This window comes from Sorex fumeus, unplaced genomic scaffold (genome assembly GCF_029834395.1).
Source record: "Sorex fumeus unplaced genomic scaffold, SorFum_2.1 ptg000218l, whole genome shotgun sequence".
NCBI lineage: Eukaryota > Metazoa > Chordata > Mammalia > Eulipotyphla > Soricidae > Sorex > Sorex fumeus.
The window spans coordinates 607535-624857 of NW_026606275.1; the positions used below are offsets into that span (position 1 = coordinate 607535).

General features: G+C 68.7%; 2 protein-coding genes across 3 annotated transcripts in view; both read left to right on the forward strand.

Moving 5' to 3' along the window:
* DSP (desmoplakin) overlaps positions 1–7425 on the forward strand; it is a 33451-nt gene extending 26026 nt beyond the window's left edge. The window contains exons 23-24 of one of the 2 annotated variants that reach the window (XM_056108494.1): positions 1047–3332; positions 4057–7425. In XM_056108494.1, the coding sequence (XP_055964469.1) occupies positions 1047–3332; positions 4057–7308 (5538 nt within the window). In that variant the 3' untranslated portion in view covers positions 7309–7425. The remainder of the gene's footprint in view (positions 1–1046; positions 3333–4056) is intronic. The other variant, XM_056108495.1, reaches the window with a different exon arrangement.
* Positions 7426–9819: 2394 nt separating this feature from the next.
* On the forward strand, positions 9820–17265 carry SNRNP48 (small nuclear ribonucleoprotein U11/U12 subunit 48). The gene is made up of 9 exons (XM_056108506.1): positions 9820–9999; positions 12545–12655; positions 12877–12937; positions 13535–13609; positions 15749–15937; positions 16021–16142; positions 16360–16445; positions 16520–16687; positions 17163–17265. Exons 1-9 carry the CDS (start codon positions 9850–9852, stop codon positions 17209–17211), a joined length of 1011 nt encoding a protein of 336 aa, XP_055964481.1. The 5' UTR covers positions 9820–9849; the 3' UTR covers positions 17212–17265.
* The last annotated feature ends 58 nt before the right edge of the window (positions 17266–17323 follow it).

The window sequence follows — 17323 nt, forward strand, 5'->3', positions numbered from 1 at the left end:
ATAATTTACAATACAAGTTCAGTGTCCTTAGAAGGATCTGATCTTACAAGCGAACAGAATCTGATTAGGGAGAAAAGGTGATTCACTGGCTGGGGAGGAGAGCACAGAGGAGAGTTTACAGATAAACAGAGGAATGGGAGTGACTCGGGAGCACTGTGATGGGTGTAACCCGATAAACCTAAGCTCCCTGTGGCAAGGAGAAAGGACAAGCAAATGCTATCCTACACATGTCCATATAAATGTGTACATCTGTGCATACGTGTCTATGCACACCTGTGTCCCTGTGTGTGTATCTGTGCTGTGTGTGAACGTACACGTGTCCATATAAGTGTGTACATCTGCGCATGCGTGTCTGTGCACACATGTGTTCATGTAAGTGTGTACCTGTGCATGTGTGTCTCTGCACACGTGTCTGTTTAAGCGTGTGCGTCAGTACTGTGTCGATGCACGTGTGTCCATGCAAGTGTACACCTGTGCATGTGTCTGTGCACACGTGTTCGTGTAAGTGTGTACCTGTGCATGTGTGTCTCTGCACACGTGTGTCCATTTAAGCCTGTGTGTCAGTGCTGTGTCTATGTGTGTCTGTGTAAGTATGTGCATCTGTGCGTGTGTCTTTGCACGTGTATCCATGTAAATGTACATCTGTGCATGCGTGTCTGTGCACATGTATCCATGTCATATAAGTGCGTACATCTGTGCATGCGTGCCTGTGCACACGTGTTCGTGTAAGTGTGTACCTGTGCACGTGTCTCTGCACACGTGTGTCCGTTTAAGCGTGTGCGTCAGTACTGTGTCTATGCAGGTATGTCCATGCAAGTGTCCGTCTGTGCACACGTGTGTCGCCTGCATGCAGCCACGTGTGGGTGTGGATGGCGTATCCTCCGCGGCGTCCACGCGTGCACACGGGAGGGCGGGTCTGCACGTGCGTGTCCCTGCGCATGTGCCCCTCCGCGTGCACGCGCCCTGTGCGAGTGGCGAGGGGGGCGTGTTGCGGGGCGGGCGGCTCCTCCCGGGCGTCTCACCCTCACTCCCGCTTCCGCCCGCAGCTGAAGAACACCAAGATCGAAGTCCTGGAGGAGGAGCTGCGGCTGGCGCGGGACGCCAACTCGGAGAGCTGCAACAAGAACAAGTTCCTGGACCAGAACCTGCAGAAGTACCAGGCCGAGTGCTCGCAGTTCAAGGCCAAGCTGGTGAGCCTGGAGGAGCTGAAGCGGCAGGCGGAGCTGGACGGCAAGTCGGCCAAGCAGAACCTCGACAAGTGCTACGGCCAGATCAAGGAGCTCAACGAGAAGATCACGCGGCTGACCTACGAGATCGAGGACGAGAAGCGGCGGCGCAAGGTGGTGGAGGACCGCTTCGACCAGCAGAAGAGCGACTACGACCAGCTGCAGAAGGCGCGGCAGAGCGAGAAGGAGAGCCTGGGCTGGCAGCGGCTGGAGTCGGAGAAGGCCATCAAGGAGAAGGAGTTCGAGATAGAGCGGCTGCGGGCGCTCCTGCAGGAGGAGGGCGCGCGGAAGCGGGAGTATGAGAACGAGCTGGCAAAGGTAAGAACCCGCTATAACGAGGAGATGAGTAATGTCAGGAGCAAGTTCGAGACCGAGATCAGCCTCTCCAAGACCACCATCCAGGAGCTCTCGCAGCAGAAGGAGGACGACGCCAAGGCCCTGCGGGGCCAGCTGGACCAGCTGTGCCGCGAGAACCTGGGCCTCAAGGACGAGATCGTGCGGCTCAACGACAGCATCCTGCAGGGCTCGGAGCAGCGGCGGCGGGCCGAGGAGCAGGCGCTGCAGCAGCGGGCCAGCGGCTCGGAGCTGGCACAGCGCAAGCAGCAGCTGGAGGCCGAGCTGCGGCAGCTGACGCAGCAGCGGGCGCAGGACAACGCCCGGCACAAGCAGGCGCTGGAGGAGGCGGCCCGCACCATCCAGGACAAGAACAAGGAGATCGAGCGGCTGCGGGCCGAGTGCCAGGACGAGGCCCGGCGGCGCCGGGAGCAGGAGCACGAGCTGGCGCAGGTGCGCAGCAGTCACGACGAGGAGGTCATCAGCCTGCGGAGCCAGTTCGAGGCGGAGATCAACGTCACCAAGACCACCGTCCTGCAGCTGACGCGGCAGAGGGACGAGGACGCCAGCGGCTACCGCGCCCGCATCGACAGCCTCACGCGCGAGAACCGCGGCCTGGCCGAGGAGGTGCAGCGGCTGCAGGCCACGCTGGCGCAGACCTCGGAGGCGCTGCGGCGGGCGGAGGACGGCGCCCAGGAGCAGCGGGCCAGCGGCGCGGAGCTGGCGCAGCGCCGGCAGCAGCTGGAGGCCGAGCTGCGGCAGGTGGCCCAGATGCGGGCCGAGGAGGGCGCCCGCTACAAGCAGTCGCTGGACGAGGCGGCCCGGACCATCCAGGACAAGAACCGGGAGATCGAGCGGCTGCAGCAGCTGGTCGGCGCCGAGAGCCGGCAGCGCCAGGGCCTGGAGGAGGAGAACGCCCGGCTGCAGCGGGCGCAGCAGGAGCTGCAGCGGGCCCAGAGCAGCGCCGCCGAGAGCCAGAGCCGGCTGCGGGCGCAGGAGCAGGACCTGGCGCGGCTGCGGCTGGACTGCGAGCGCGCGGTGCAGGAGCGGGCGGCCCGGGACCAGGACGTGGCGCGCCTTCAGGCCTCCGTGAGGGAGCTGCAGGCCCAGAAGGCGGAGGCGGAGGAGCAGCTGGGCCGGCTGCAGCGGGCGGCGGCCGAGGACGGCGCCAAGAGGAAGCAGCTGGACGCCGAGCTGGAGGCGCTGCGGCGGGAGGCGCAGGCGCAGGCGCAGAAGGCCACGGGCCTGGCGCAGCAGCTGGAGCAGGCGGCCGCCGGGCAGCGGCGCAGCGAGGAGGACCTGCGGCAGCAGCGGGGCGCGCTGGACGGCCACGTGCGGGAGACGCAGCGGCTGCAGGAGGAGCTGCGGCGGGCGACGGCCGAGCTGGAGGCGCTGCAGCGGCAGCTGGCGCAGGAGCAGGAGGGCGTGCGGCAGGCGCAGGCCCGCAGCGAGCACCTGCAGCGGGCCGTGGAGGACAAGAGCCGCAGCCTGAACGAGAGCAAGATCGAGATCGAGCGGCTGCAGTCGCTGACCGAGAACCTCACCAAGGAGCACCTGCTGCTGGAGGAGGAGCTGCGCAACCTGCGGCTGCAGCACGACGAGCTGCGGCGCGGCCGCGGCCAGGCCGACAACGACACCATCGCCGAGCTGCGGGCGCAGCTGCAGACCAGCACCGACCGCACCCTGGAGCTGCAGGGGCTCATTTCTGAGTTACAGAGAGAGAGGGCAAATTTGAGACAGGAAATTGAGAGATTCCAAAAGCAGGCGCTCGAGGTACTCACAAATATTTGGTCCCGCCCCCCGCTCCTCCCCTGGGCTGGCACCCGGCTCCTCCCCGCCCGCCCGCACTAACCGGCCCCTCTGCCCCCCGCGGTGGCCGGGCTCCCGCTGCGGCCCTGGGGCCTACTCTCGCTTCGGCGCCTGCGTGTCGCACCTGCGCCCCCTCACCCTTCTGGAGTCTGGACGGGCCCACCCCTCGCTGCATCCCCGCGCCCTCCTGCATGCGCCCCGGTGGTCTCCCGGCTGCGCCTCCTCCCCCATTCTGCTCGCCCTCCTTCCACGGCCGGGTGCGAATCACCTTCCTTAACCCCTAACCCGTGTGATCTCTGTAGACAATATTTGTGTACGGGCCGGGGGGGCGGGCGCCTGTCCCCGGGGTCACGCAGCTCCACCTGACGTGCGCGCGCGTGTGGATGTCTGTGCTACACGGACGTGGGAACGGCGACCAGACCCCTGTGGTTTCCGCACCGTAGCGACCTTCGGAGGCCGAGCGGGCCCGCGTGCTAGAGCCTTCCGTGGGAGGAGCGGGGGGGTGGGGGTGGAGGCACAGGAGGTGTCGGTAGAAGCCGTTTCTCCTCCTCCGGGTGGTCTCGAGGCTCGAGAAACGTAGGCGGGGGGCGGGACGGGAGCGAGGGGCCGGGACTGGGGCTGGGGCGGACGCCCGGTGGCCACGCCCCACTGACCGACCCCGCGCCTCTCCCTCTTGTCGCCCCGCCAGGCCTCCAACCGCATCCAGGAGTCCAAGAGCCAGTGCACGCAGGCGGTGCAGGAGCGCGAGAGCCTGCTGGTGAAGATCAAGGTCCTGGAGCAGGACAAGAGCCGGCTGCAGCGGCTGGAGGACGAGCTGGGCCGCGCCAAGGCCGCGCTGGAGGCCGAGGGCCGGCTGAAGCAGCGGCTGGAGAGCGAGAAGCAGCAGATCCAGAGCGACCTGGCGCAGTGGAAGGCGCAGTACTCGCGCAAGGAGGAGGCCGTGCGCAAGATCGAGTCGGAGCGCGAGAGGAGCGAGCGCGAGAAGAACGGGCTGCGCGGCGAGGTGGAGCGGCTGCAGGCCGAGATCAAGCGCATCGAGGAGCGCTGCCGCCGCAAGCTGGCCGACTCCTCGCGCGAGACGCAGACGCAGCTGGAGTCCGAGCGCTGCCGGCTGCAGCGGGAGATCGAGCGGCTGCAGCAGCGGCCCTACAGCGCGCACCGCGAGACGCAGACCGAGTGCGAGTGGGCGGTGGACCCGGCCTCGCTGGTGTTCGAGGGGCTGCGCAAGAAGGTGACGGCCATGCAGCTGCTCGAGTGCCAGCTCATCGACCGGGCCACGCTGGACCGGCTGCTCAAGGGCACCAAGTCGGCCGAGGAGCTGGCGGCCGAGATGCAGCCCTTCCTGCGGGGCGCCGGCGCCATCGCGGGCGCCTCCGCCTCGCCCAAGGACAAGTACTCGCTGGTGGAGGCCAAGCGCCAGAAGCTGCTCCCGCCCGAGGCCGCCGTCATGCTGCTGGAGGCGCAGGCGGCCACGGGCGGCATCATCGACCCCCACCGCAACGAGCGGCTGACGGCGGACAGCGCCGTGGCCCGGGACCTCGTCGACTTCGACGACCGGGAGCGGATCTACACGGCCGAGAAGGCCGTCACGGGCTTCGACGACCCCTTCTCGGGCAAGACCGTGTCGCTGTCCGAGGCCGTCAAGAAGAACGTCATCGACCGGGAGACCGGCCTGCGGCTGCTGGAGGCCCAGCTGGCCTCGGGCGGCGTGGTGGACCCCGTCAACAGCGTCTTCCTGCCCAAGGACGTGGCGCTGGCCCGCGGGCTGCTGGACCGCGACCTCTACCGCTGCCTCCACGACCCCCGGGACGGCCAGAAGAACTTCGTGGACCCCGTGACCCAGAAGAAGGTCAGCTACCTGCAGCTGCGCGAGCGCTGCCGCGTGGAGCCGCACACGGGGCTGCTGCTGCTGTCCGTGCAGCGCCGTAGCATGTCCTTCCAGGGCATCCGCCAGCCCGTGCCCGTCTCCGAGCTGGTCGACTCGGGCATCCTGCGGCCCTCCACCGTCAACGAGCTGGAGTCGGGCCAGATCTCCTACGACGAGGTGGGCGAGCGCATCAAGGACTTCCTGCAGGGCTCCAGCTGCATCGCCGGCATCTACAACGAGACCACCAAGCAGAAGCTGGGCATCTACGAGGCCATGAAGATCGGCCTGGTGCGCCCGGGCACCGCGCTGGAGCTGCTGGAGGCGCAGGCGGCCACGGGCTTCATCGTGGACCCCGTGAGCAACCTGCGGCTGCCCGTGGAGGAGGCCTACAAGCGGGGCCTGGTGGGCATCGAGTTCAAGGAGAAGCTGCTCTCGGCCGAGCGCGCCGTCACCGGCTACAACGACCCCGAGACGGGCGGCATCATCTCGCTCTTCCAGGCCATGAACAAGGAGCTCATCGAGAAGGGCCACGGCATCCGCCTGCTGGAGGCGCAGATCGCCACGGGCGGCATCATCGACCCCAAGGAGAGCCACCGCCTGCCCGTGGACATGGCCTACAAGCGCGGCTACTTCAACGAGGAGCTCAGCGAGATCCTGTCCGACCCCAGCGACGACACCAAGGGCTTCTTCGACCCCAACACGGAGGAGAACCTGACGTACCTGCAGCTGAAGGGGCGCTGCATCAAGGACCCCGACACGGGGCTCTGCCTGCTGCCGCTCAAGGAGAAGAAGCGGCCGCTGCAGACGTCGCAGAAGAACACGCTGCGCAAGCGCCGCGTGGTCATCGTGGACCCCGAGACCGGCAAGGAGATGTCGGTGCGGGAGGCCTACAAGAAGGGCCTCATCGACTACGACACCTTCCGGGAGCTGTGCGAGCAGGAGTGCGAGTGGGAGGAGATCACCACCACGGGCTCCGACGGCTCCACGCGCGTGGTGCTGGTGGACCGCAAGACGGGCAGCCAGTACGACGTCCAGGAGGCCATCGACAAGGGCCTGGTGGAGCGCAAGTTCTTCGAGCAGTACCGCTCGGGCGGGCTCAGCCTCACGCAGTTCGCCGACATGATCTCGCTCAAGAACGGCGGCGGCGGCGGCGGCGGCAGCAGCCTGGCGGCGGGCGACGACGTCTTCAGCTTCTCCCGCCACGAGGTGTCCTCGACGGCCTCCAGCAAGGTGGCGTCGACGTCCAGCGTGCGGAGCCTCACCATCCGCAGCAGCTCGCTGTCCGACACGCTGGAGGAGGCCGGCGGCCCCATCGCCGCCATCTTCGACACGGAGAACCTGGAGAAGATCTCGGTGACCGAGGGCATCGAGCGCGGCATCGTGGACAGCATCACCGGCCAGCGGCTGCTGGAGGCCCAGGCCTGCACCGGCGGCATCATCCACCCCACCAGCGGGCAGCGGCTGTCGCTGCAGGACGCCGTGGCCCAGGGCCTCGTCGACCCCGACATGGCCACGCGGCTGAAGCCGGCGCAGAAGGCCTTCCTGGGCTTCGAGGGCGTCAAGGGCAAGAAGAAGATGTCGGCGGCCGAGGCCGTCAAGGAGAAGTGGCTGCCCTACGAGGCCGGCCAGCGCTTCCTGGAGTTCCAGTTCCTGACGGGCGGCCTGGTGGACCCCGAGGTGCACGGCCGCATCAGCACCGAGGAGGCCATCCGCAAGGGCTTCATCGACGGCCGGGCGGCCCAGCGCCTGCGGGACACCGGCAGCTACGCCAAGATCCTCACGTGCCCCAAGACCAAGCTGAAGATCTCCTACCGCGACGCGCTGAGCCGCTGCATGGTCGAAGACGTGAGCGGGCTGCGCCTGCTCGAGGCCGCCTCCGTCTCCTCCAAGGGCCTGCCCAGCCCCTACAACATGTCCTCGGCCCCCGGCTCCCGCGCCGGCTCCCGTTCCGGTTCCCGGTCCGGCTCCCGCTCCGGCTCCCGCGCCGGCTCCCGGAGGGGAAGCTTCGACGCCTCGAGCAATTCCTCCTACTCCTACTCCTACTCCTTCAGCAGCAGCTCCATTGGGCACTAGGCCCGGGGTCTCCTGCCGGCCCCCGTTACTGCGTAGTGAGTAAGGAAGGGGAGTTGAGGGAGGGAGAGGGAGAAGGAGAGAGAGGGAGAGATGAGGGGGAAACAGAGAGAGAGAGGGAGCGAGAGGGGAACGGAGCGAGAGGAGAGGGAGGGAGAACGTAGTGCTTGCGGCGTCTAGCGGTAGAACTTCCTGCGCTTCAGAAGACAGAGCCTGGGACGATCCAGTTGCATAGGAAAAGCCTCTTCTCCTCGGCGTCCTTCCCGAGCCGAGTCCTGGGTAGGGGGTGGGGGTGGGGTGGGGTGCAGGGGGGGGTTGGGAGGGAGGGGGGTGGGTCCCGAGCAAGTCTGGCTGTTCCTTGCTTCCTCTGTTTAGATTTCTGGTAGGTGCTTCCCAGCCTCTCCGGCCTTGCCGTGCAGACCGTGCTGTTCTCGGAGCTCAAGGTCAAACGAGCGTCCCAGTCGGAGCCGTTCGCTCTCCGGGCCAGAGAACGTCTCTCCTGCGCGGCCCACGCCGGCTGTCCCCCGCCCCCCCCGCCCCACCCCTGGCTCTGCTGTCCATGGCCACGTGCTTGGCAGCGGCCACTCCTGCTCTCCTGCTCGGTTTTCCTGGACCTCTGTGAAGTTGGTGACTCTGGCAATAAACTTGCAGGTGGCAGCCGTGTCTGTGTCTGGATTCTCTACGCGTGCCCGTGGCCTCCCAGGCTGGGGGCTCCTTGCCCACCGCAGTGAGCCCGGGGCTCATGCTGGGCCCCCCCGGAAGTGCGTCTCCGATGTCCCTTGCCGACACTCGTCCATCTTGTGCAGGGCCCTGGGGCAGTGCCGGATGGTGGGCACAGGTGGACACCCGTCACAGCTTCTGATCTGATCACTCCTGTGGCCGGGGTCTCCCCGGGGCCCAGGGGCCACGTCTCTTCCCATGGAGCACAGGCAGGGACGGTACACCCGAGCTGCCCTCTGGGCTCACAAGGACCTACACCCCCACTGCATCAGGACCTCGGCGGCGGGACCTTACACGTGGGGCTACCACGCCTCCCCGTGGTCCCATCACAAAGGGGGGGTGGCCCCTGCAGTGATACGCAGAGATTCAGTGCGCAGCGGGGCTGGGGCGTTCTCCAGCTGGGACTGCACCCCGAGAGCTGCTCCCTTGAGCAGCGGGCAGAGGGGTGTCCCTGGGGTGGGGGGGCAGTGCCTCAGCCAGGCAAAGGGAACCCGGCAGCTGTTCATTCCTGCAGCCCCAGACCAGCCCGACCGTGGGGGTGCACGTGCCGCCCTCGCGGTGGGCAGATGGTGAATAAATGCAGGTGGACCCTGTCCCCCAGGCGCTGAGAGCTGCTGCCTGACCGTGAGCGAGGTCCTGCCTGCAAATGCAACCTCCGTGCCTGTGAGACAGAGGCAGGCTTTGCGGGCCCAGAGGAAACACGTGGGGGGAGGGGGGAGCTGAGGAAGCACAGGGGCTGGGTGCTCGCCTTACATGGGGTCACTGGGTTTGGCCCCTCGTTCCCAACCCGGTCCCTGAATGCAGAGCCAGGACTGGCCCCTTTGCACCGTCTCTGGCAGAGGCATCGGCACACACGGGACCACACTGCCGGAGGGTCACCTTTGGGGCGAACTTTGCAAAGGGCTGGACGGCTGCAGGTCTGGGGTGGGAAATGGTGGAGCCGGTGGGCCCATCAGAGGCAGGACAGAGGCAGCGTCTCACTGGGGCCGGGTGGGCCGTCAGCAGTCCCGAGTGCAGAGACCCGGGTGCTGAGAGCCGAGAGCCTGAGTCGGCAGCCACAGCCGGCTAGGCCTGTCCTCACAGGAGAGTCAGACGGGCTCAGGGCTCAGTGCTCTCTGGGCATCTGCCTCCAGGCGGCACCAACACCCCCACCCGCACCCCGGGCACTCGGGCTTCAAGCCCCCCCTTAGTCAGCACCCCAGAGGGGCTGTCCCGCCCACGGGGAAGCAGCAAGGCGGGGACAGACCCGCAGTGGTAGGGGGGCACAGACGGGCACACTCCGGCCTGCGCCCCCACCGCCCGCCCCCGTCCCCCCGGGCCGCGATCCTGCAGCCGGAGAGGGGAAAGGAAGGAGAGAACCTTCCAGACTCAAGGGAGCCGGTCGTGGCGCAGGGGCTGAGGAGCCCGACAGGCGGACGGGAGCTCGCGGGGCCACGCGGCGCGGAGGGTCGCCAGGGGCCAGCGGGCGGGTGCAGGGCAGCGGGCGAGGGGCGGACGGCACGGCGCCCTCCTGGCCACGTGACGCAGGCCCCGCCCCGGCCCCGCCCCGTGACGCAGGCCCCGCCCCAGTACATCACTCCGGCTCCGCCCGAGACGCAGGCCCCGCCTCAGGACACAGCTCTGGCCCCGCCCCGTGACGCAGGCCCCGCCCAGAACACTGCTCCGGCCCCGCCCCGAGACGCAGGCCCCGCCTCAGGACACCGCCCCGGCCCCGCCCCGTGACGCAGGCCCCGCCCCAGAACTTCACTCCGGCCCCGCCCCCGGCCCGGCCCGCCCCTTCCGCTTCCGCTCGCGCCTGCGCGCTGCGCGCCGGGCCGGTTCGCCATGGCGGACGCGCTGCCCGCGCTGGAGGAGCGGCGGCGGCTGCAGGCCGAGCTCGGGGACTTCGTGGACAGCTGCCGCCGCACGCTGGAGCAGGTCGCGGCGACCCTGGGCTGGAGCCTCGACCGGCTGGACTCGGAGGACGCTGCGGCGGTGCGGGCGCGCGGTGGGGCCGGCGGGGGCGGGGCGGGGGCGGGGTGCAGCGCGCGGGGCCCCGGGATGCGGGGCGGGGGTGCAGGGTCGTCCTGGGGTGCAGGGCCCCGGGTCGGGGTGCAGCGCGCAGGGTAGGGGTGCGGGGCCCCGGGGCCGGGAGCAGAGCCCAGAGCGGGGGTGCAGAGCTCCGGGTGGGGATGCAGAGCCCTGAGGTGCAGAGCCCCGGGTTGGGGTGCAGAGTGCAGGGCCCCGGGATGTGGGGTGGGGGGTAGGCCCTGGGTTGGGGTGCAGCGCGCAGGGTAGGGGTGCGGGGCCCCGGGGCCGGGTGCAGAGCCCAGAGCGGGGGTGCAGAGCTCCGGGTGGGGATGCAGAGCCCTGGGGTGCAGAGCCCCGGGTTGGGGTGCAGAGTGCAGGGCCCCGGGATGTGGGGTGGGGGGTAGGCCCTGGGTCGGGGTGCAGCGCGCAGGGTAGGGGTGCGGGGCCCCGGGGCCGGGAGCAGAGCCCAGAGCGGGGGTGCAGAGCTCCGGGTGGGGATGCAGAGCCCTGGGGTGCAGAGCCCCGGGTTGGGGTGCAGAGTGCAGGGCCCCGGGATGTGGGGTGGGGGGTAGGCCCTGGGTCGGGGTGCAGCGCGCAGGGTAGGGGTGCGGGGCCCCGGGGCCGGGTGCAGAGCCCAGAGCGGGGGTGCAGAGCTCCGGGTGGGGATGCAGAGCCCTGAGGTGCAGAGCCCCGGGTTGGGGTGCAGAGTGCAGGGCCCCGGGATGTGGGGTGGGGGTAGGCCCTGGGTCGGGGTGCAGCGCGCAGGGTAGGGGTGCGGGGCCCCGGGGCCGGGAGCAGAGCCCAGAGCGGGGGTGCAGAGCTCCGGGTGGGGATGCAGAGCCCTGGGGTGCAGAGCCCCGGGTTGGGGTGCGGAGTGCAGGGCCCCGGGATGTGGGGTGGGGGGTAGGCCCTGGGTCGGGGTGCAGCGCGTAGGGTAGGGGTGCGGGGCCCCGGGGCCGGGAGCAGAGCCCAGAGCGGGGGTGCAGAGCTCCGGGTGGGGATGCAGAGCCCTGGGGTGCAGAGCCCCGGGTTGGGGTGCGGAGTGCAGGGCCCCGGGATGTGGGGTGGGGGGTAGGCCCTGGGTCGGGGTGCAGCGCGCAGGGTAGGGGTGCGGGGCCCCGGGGCCGGGAGCAGAGCCCAGAGCGGGGGTGCAGAGCTCCGGGTGGGGATGCAGAGCCCTGGGGTGCAGAGCCCCGGGTTGGGGTGCGGAGTGCAGGGCCCCGGGATGTGGGGTGGGGGGTAGGCCCTGGGTCGGGGTGCAGCACGCAGGGTAGGGGTGCGGGGCCCCGGGGCCGGGAGCAGAGCCCAGAGCGGGGGTGCAGAGCTCCGGGTGGGGATGCAGAGCCCTGGGGTGCAGAGCCCCGGGTTGGGGTGCGGAGTGCAGGGCCCCGGGATGTGGGGTGGGGGGTAGGCCCTGGGTCGGGGTGCAGCGCGCAGGGTAGGGGTGCGGGGCCCCGGGGCCGGGAGCAGAGCCCAGAGCGGGGGTGCAGAGCTCCGGGTGGGGATGCAGAGCCCTGGGGTGCAGAGCCCCGGGTTGGGGTGCGGAGTGCAGGGCCCCGGGATGTGGGGTGGGGGGTAGGCCCTGGGTCGGGGTGCAGCACGCAGGGTAGGGGTGCGGGGCCCCGAGGCCGGGAGCAGAGCCCAGAGCGGGGGTGCAGAGCTCCGGGTGGGGATGCAGAGCCCTGGGGTGCAGAGCCCCGGGTTGGGGTGCAGAGTGCAGGGCCCCGGGATGTGGGGTGGGGGGTAGGCCCTGGGTCAGGGTGCAGCGCGCAGGGTAGGGGTGCGGGGCCCTGGGGCCGGGTGCAGAGCCCAGAGCGGGGGTGCAGAGCTCCGGGTGGGGATGCAGAGCCCTGAGGTGCAGAGCCCCGGGTTGGGGTGCGGAGCGCAGGGCCCCCGGGTGGGTGCAGAGCACTGGGGTGGGGGTGGAGGTGCAGAGTCCTGGGGTGCAGGGCTCCGGGGTGGGCGTGCAGAGTGCCGGGGTCAGGGTGCAGGGCCCTGGGATGTGGGGTGGGGGGTAGGCCCTGGGTCGGGGTGCAGAGCGCAGGGCCCCCGGGTCGGGGTACGGGGCCCCGGGGTGCAGGGCCCCGGGTCGGGGGCGGGGCGGGGGTGGTTTGCGGGGCCTCTGTTCCAGCCGCAGCCCAGGAAGGCAGGATCTCTGCTCCCCACTGCCACCCCCGTTTTTGGGTCTTGCTTGCAGGACGCAGCTCTGACCCCCCCCCCCCCCCATGCCCGTCCACTGTCGCCTGGGCCTGGCTTTGTTCCTTTTGGCCAGGGACAGTGAGGCAGGGCCAAGGAGGGACTCGGCAGCGGTCTCAGCCGCAGCACTGGCCCCGGCTGCGTGTCTTCACCTGCGTGTCGGGGGTGCCTGGCTCGCCCTGGCCGAGGCTGTGGGAAGGTTCAGGGGCTGGGGGCTGGGGTGCTGCCGGGTCCCTGGGGAAGCGGAATGGGGGTCCGGAGAGGGAAGGGGAGGGGCCGGATGGTCACTGCCCGGTCCCTGCTGTCCTTGCAGGAGCTCGTGGTGTGCCCGCTGGACCCCAACCACCACATGCCCCAGACGTCGCTGGCCAAGCACGTGGCGTCCTGCCGGCTGCGGAAGCTGGGCTACTCGCAGGAGGAGGAGGTGTGCTCGCAGGCCGGGCCGGGCGGGCTGGGGGGAGCCTGGGCTCAGCCCGGAAACCAGCGTTCGGAGGGTTGTGACGGGAAGCCTGTCGTTCGTCAGGGAGCTGTAGCCCGAGCTGGCGGATCCGATCGACTACCCTGAAGTTCCAGAGGATTCTCCCCTGTTGTTGGCCTTTGTAGGATGTGTCAGGATCGCTCATCTTTTTTTTTTTCCTTTTTTAGGAAAAAATGTATGATTCTGAATTTTTCTACGAGAACGCGAACGTCCCTTCAGTTACTCTCAGTAAGTATCTGTAGATTGGTGCATAAACATTTGTGCAGGAGTTGATTCTTCGCTTGTGAACCACTATGGGTCGAGCTCTGTAGGGGTGTGTGTGTGTGTGTGTGTGTGTGTGTCTGTTCGTCTGTCCGGATGGATGGTGCCCGTCATGCTGTGAGGGGATGAGGTGAGTGGCAGTAGCTTGAAACCAGCCGGGACATCTGAGTGTTGGTCCCGGCTCAGGTATTTGGGCAGCATGAGTCTGTGGGCACTATGGCCATGTCCACCTCAGCCTGGCAGAGTGAGCCCCGCCTGGCGGGTGAGTGGCCTGTGCGTCTCGGCGCTGGAAGGCCCGGGTGCTCTCTGCAGGGCCAACGCGCCCGTCTCCAGCGTCGTGGCTGGGCCCTGTCCAGGGACAGCCGTGGGTCGGTGCGGCCGACAGCCCCTGGCCTTGCCGACCTGTGAGGAGCGCTGCCTTTCCCGTCCCGGAGGCGGGTGCCCGAGCTGCTGGGCCCAGCTGAGGGGAGGGCGTGGGGGCTGCCCGGGCGTGTCCTCTGCTGGCCCCCTGGGCCCTGGTCCGAGAGACGGCCCTCACGGCCCCTGTGTCTCTTCTCTCGGCAGATAAGGACCTGCAGTTCCAGGTCATCGAGCAGGCTCGAGCCGCGGCCGGGAAGGATGGTGGCTGTGGGCAGCAGAGTGAGTGGCCGCGCGGGCTCAGCTGATTGACGGACCCGCCTGCCTTTCTCCCGGGAGCTCGTGGCAGAGAAAGGTCTCGCTCCCAAGGGAAATCTCAGGACGGCGGTCATTTCTCGGACAGACTCGTGGGGTGACACGTCTGTACAGCTCAGGCGCCCCCAGTCCTGCTGTCCCTCTCCTCGCCTGCACAGCCCCCGTGATCACACGCGTGCGCCGTGGGCAACCTCACACATGTGCCACGCACAGACCCACATGCGCCACGCACACCCCACGCGCAGGCGCATGCCGGCTCCCCTTCACGCAGGTCCCTAGGCCCGGGGTGGGGGTGGGGGGGCTCTAGGGAGAGGAGAGAGAACCAGCCCGAGCAGGCCCCAAGTCCCAGCCCCTCGGGGACCCTGTGTCTCCGTATCAGGCCCTGACCCCTCGCCCGCCACATTGGGCCCTGGCAGACCAGGGCCAGGCTCTGCGCTGTGAGTGACAGTCCGGTACGACCGCTCCTGCCCAGGTGGCCCGGGGCACGTCTCTCCCTGCTCCCACCCGCTTGTCTCTCTGCTCTCGGGGTTCAGAGCTCCGCGGCACCAGGCTCCAGCCTGGCTCTGGGCTGCTGACCCCGAGGCCTGTGCCCGCGACTTCCCAGTGGCAGCGGTGACCGCCTCCCTCCCTCCCTGGCAGGTGTCTGCGGGGGCGGTCTGTTGGGCCTCACCTGCTCCTGCCCTTGGCCTGGCTGGTCTGGTAGAGCCCAGATGGTGCGGCGGCCTCCTGGGGGCCCCGAGGCACTTGGAGACTGCGGTTTGGGGGTGTTGGTGTGAGGCCACCCCTGTCTTGTGCTCTCCCGGAGAGGGTCCCCTGTGTGTTTGCCTCTGGGCTCAGGGGTGCAAGTGTGCCCGTTTGGAAATACTCCCGGGGGGCTTCTAGACATGGAGAAGGGACTCGTGGCACTGAGCGTGGCGCAGACTTAGCGATGGTTTGGGTCGTGAAGTTTATGCCAGGGATCCTCGGCCATCATGCAAAAAGCTAAAGAAACACTGTTGAGGATGATCCTGGAATTTGGGTTTCCCTCTAAAGCCTGCTGGAGTTTGCATTGGATATGCGCCTGCTGTGGAAGTGCCCTCGGCCAGAGCGTGGGCGGTTTTTGTGCGAGCAGGTTGTGTGACTTACTCTGCAGCCGTTGGGGTGTGAGGTGGTGGGACCCTGGAAGCGTCCTCCCTTAGGGACACGTGTCCTTTGACAGACAACTTTCTTGGAAAGGGGCTCAGATTTCTGAGCCTTGCTTTAATAGCTGTCACGACATCGTAATCTTGGTTTGGGATTTTAGTTGCGTTTTCAGGAGGAAACATCAGCTCAGAACGCTCCCTAGTGCCTCCTGGAGGAGGAGTCGTGTTTCTCCCTTAGGAGTAGCCGGCGGGGGTGGGAGCTCGCGGTGCAGAGGGGCTTCTGCCTCCTCCCTGCCCCGAGCCGCCGGGCTCGCCAGGCCGGCTCACGTCCTACTTCGATGGTGGAGCAGCCGCTTTCACGGGGCCTCGGAGGGAGAGAGCCGGGAGGGGCCTCCTCCTGGCCCAGAGCTTCCACGGGCACAGATGGGCCGGCCCCGGCCCCACCTCCCTGCCGAGTTCATTCCTGCGCTCGGGGCTCGCGCTGCTCAGTGAGGACCCGGGGCGGCCTTGTTCTTGGCCCGCAGCAGTGGACATGGAGTCTAGAAAGAGCATCTTGAGTTTGCAGTTACTGTCCTCTGAGGTTCCTTTGAGAAAATTCGAGTCACAAAATTCCTTTGGGGTTGAATATGCCACCTCAGCCTATTTGTGTTCATGTATTTTTGTTCTCGAGCGAAAGTTAGAACCTCGTGTGGCTCCGGGCTCGGTGCTCTGGGCCCTTCTTCCCGCCCAGACCCCGTTCCTGTAGGCCTTGTGCTGGGGTCTACACGGTCAGCCTGGCGCGGCGGGTACCGGCCTCAGCGCCCCGGCGTGGTCTGTCGCACCTCTCTCCCGCACTCGGGGCCAGCCAGACCCCTGCAGAGTTCCCTGGGTGAGGGGGCGAGGGCCCACAGCGCCTCCTGGGCGGGGCCCCTCGCGGGTGCGTGGGGTCAGGTGTGAGCGTGCAGACCCAGAGCATCGCTTGTTCCTGTTCCCCTCGGGGACACAGGGACTCCCTCCTCGCTGCCTGCCGAGGTCCCCCTGAACCACAAGCGCTGCGTGTGTGACCTCACCCAAGCTGACCGCCTCGCCCTCTACGACTTCGTGGTCGAGGAGACCAAGAAGAGGCGCTCGGGCTCCCAGATCTCGGGGAACGACAGCGACCTCTTCGTCGACTTGGCCGCCAAGGTCAACCAAGGTCTGTGGCGTCCTGGGCCTGGGGCCCGTGGGTGTGGGCCGCGCTGCCGGACGCCGGCCTCAGAGCTGACCCTCTCCGCCCAGATACCAGCCGGAAGAGCCCCAAGTCCTACCTGGAGCTCCTGGCCGAGGTGCGGGACTACAAGCGCCGACGGCAGTCCTACCGGGCCAAGAACGTGCACATCACCAAGAAGTCCTACACCGAGGTGCGCCGGGGCCCGGGCTCTCCGCGTGGGTCTCCGCCTGGGTCCCGGGTCCCTCCACTGGTTCCCCAGTGACACGCGCGGGCCACGCACTGGCCCGGGAGTGCCCTGCCGGCCAGGTTCCTGCTGGGGGTCGGGTTCCCGCTGGGGGTCGGGTTCCCGCTGGGGGTCGGGTTCCTGCCGGGGGTCGGGGGCCGGCTCTGAGCGCCCCGTCCTGCAGGTGATCCGGGACGTGATCGAGGTGCACATGGAGGAGCTGGGCCGGCACTGGCAGGAGGAGCAGCAGGCAGAGGAGGACGCGGGCAGGTGATGGCCGGCACGGCGGGGGCAGTGGGGGAGCAGGTGCGCGGCCGGCACTGACCGTGTCCCCCGGCGTCCAGGAGTGAAGGGCGGCGCTCAGCCTCGGTGGGCTCGCGGCCGTCGGGCGGGAGCGACGCGGAGGCCGAGGGCTCGGGGCACCGGAGGAACCGCAGCCGCAGCCCAGCCCGGCGGAAGCGGGCGCGGGAGAAGGACAAGAGCCGCGACGCCTCCCGGAGGAGGAAGGACAGGTGCGAGGGCCCCCGCCCCTTCCCGTGCTGACCCACCCGCCCCCGGCAGCGCTGGAGGGGCAGGTGCCGGGCAGGGCCACGTGGCCTCAGCCACACTGACCCTCCTGGGATCCGCCGGCCCGGGGCTGGGCCTCCCGGGCCCCTGCACTGTGGGCAGCCCCCCACCCCCACCCCGCCCGGTCCCTCGGTGCCTCCACACTGCCCTGTGGCCGTGGGGCCTGGTGTGGTTGTGCCCGGGCCCTTCGCAGTGGCTGCGGCCTGGCCTCAGCCCCGCCCTCCCCCCTGCCTGCGTGTGGTGGGCTCGGACTGAGCACGAACACGCAGCTAGCAGAGGCTGGGACCGGCCACTTCGCCCTCCTTGTCCCCGTGTCTGTCGTCCCTCTGGTCACGCCCATCTCCGTGGTCACTCCCAGGTGACTTCCCCGGTCCTGTTCTCTGCTGACCGTCCTCCTCCCTGTCTCTCTTCCTGCTGCAGGGACGGGGAGCGACACCACAGTCACAAGAGGAGGAAGCAGAAGGCGTGAGCGGGCCCGGGGGTGGGCGGCCCCGGCCCTGCTCGGACCCCAACCCTGCCCGCGCGGGGAGGGCCACTTCCTGCTAAGAATCTGGTTTCTGGGGTTCGATGCGTGTGTTGAA

Excerpts from the sequence above, each read along its gene's own strand:
- SNRNP48 (XM_056108506.1), top strand. The coding sequence starts at position 9,850 with ATGGCGGACGCGCTGCCCGCGCTGGAGGAGCGGCGGCGGCTGCAGGCC. Across the intron at positions 10,000-12,544 it reads ACTCGGAGGACGCTGCGGCG|GAGCTCGTGGTGTGCCCGCT; the intron begins GTGCGGGCGCGC and ends CTGTCCTTGCAG. Across the intron at positions 15,938-16,020 it reads GGCCGCCAAGGTCAACCAAG|ATACCAGCCGGAAGAGCCCC; the intron begins GTCTGTGGCGTC and ends CTCTCCGCCCAG.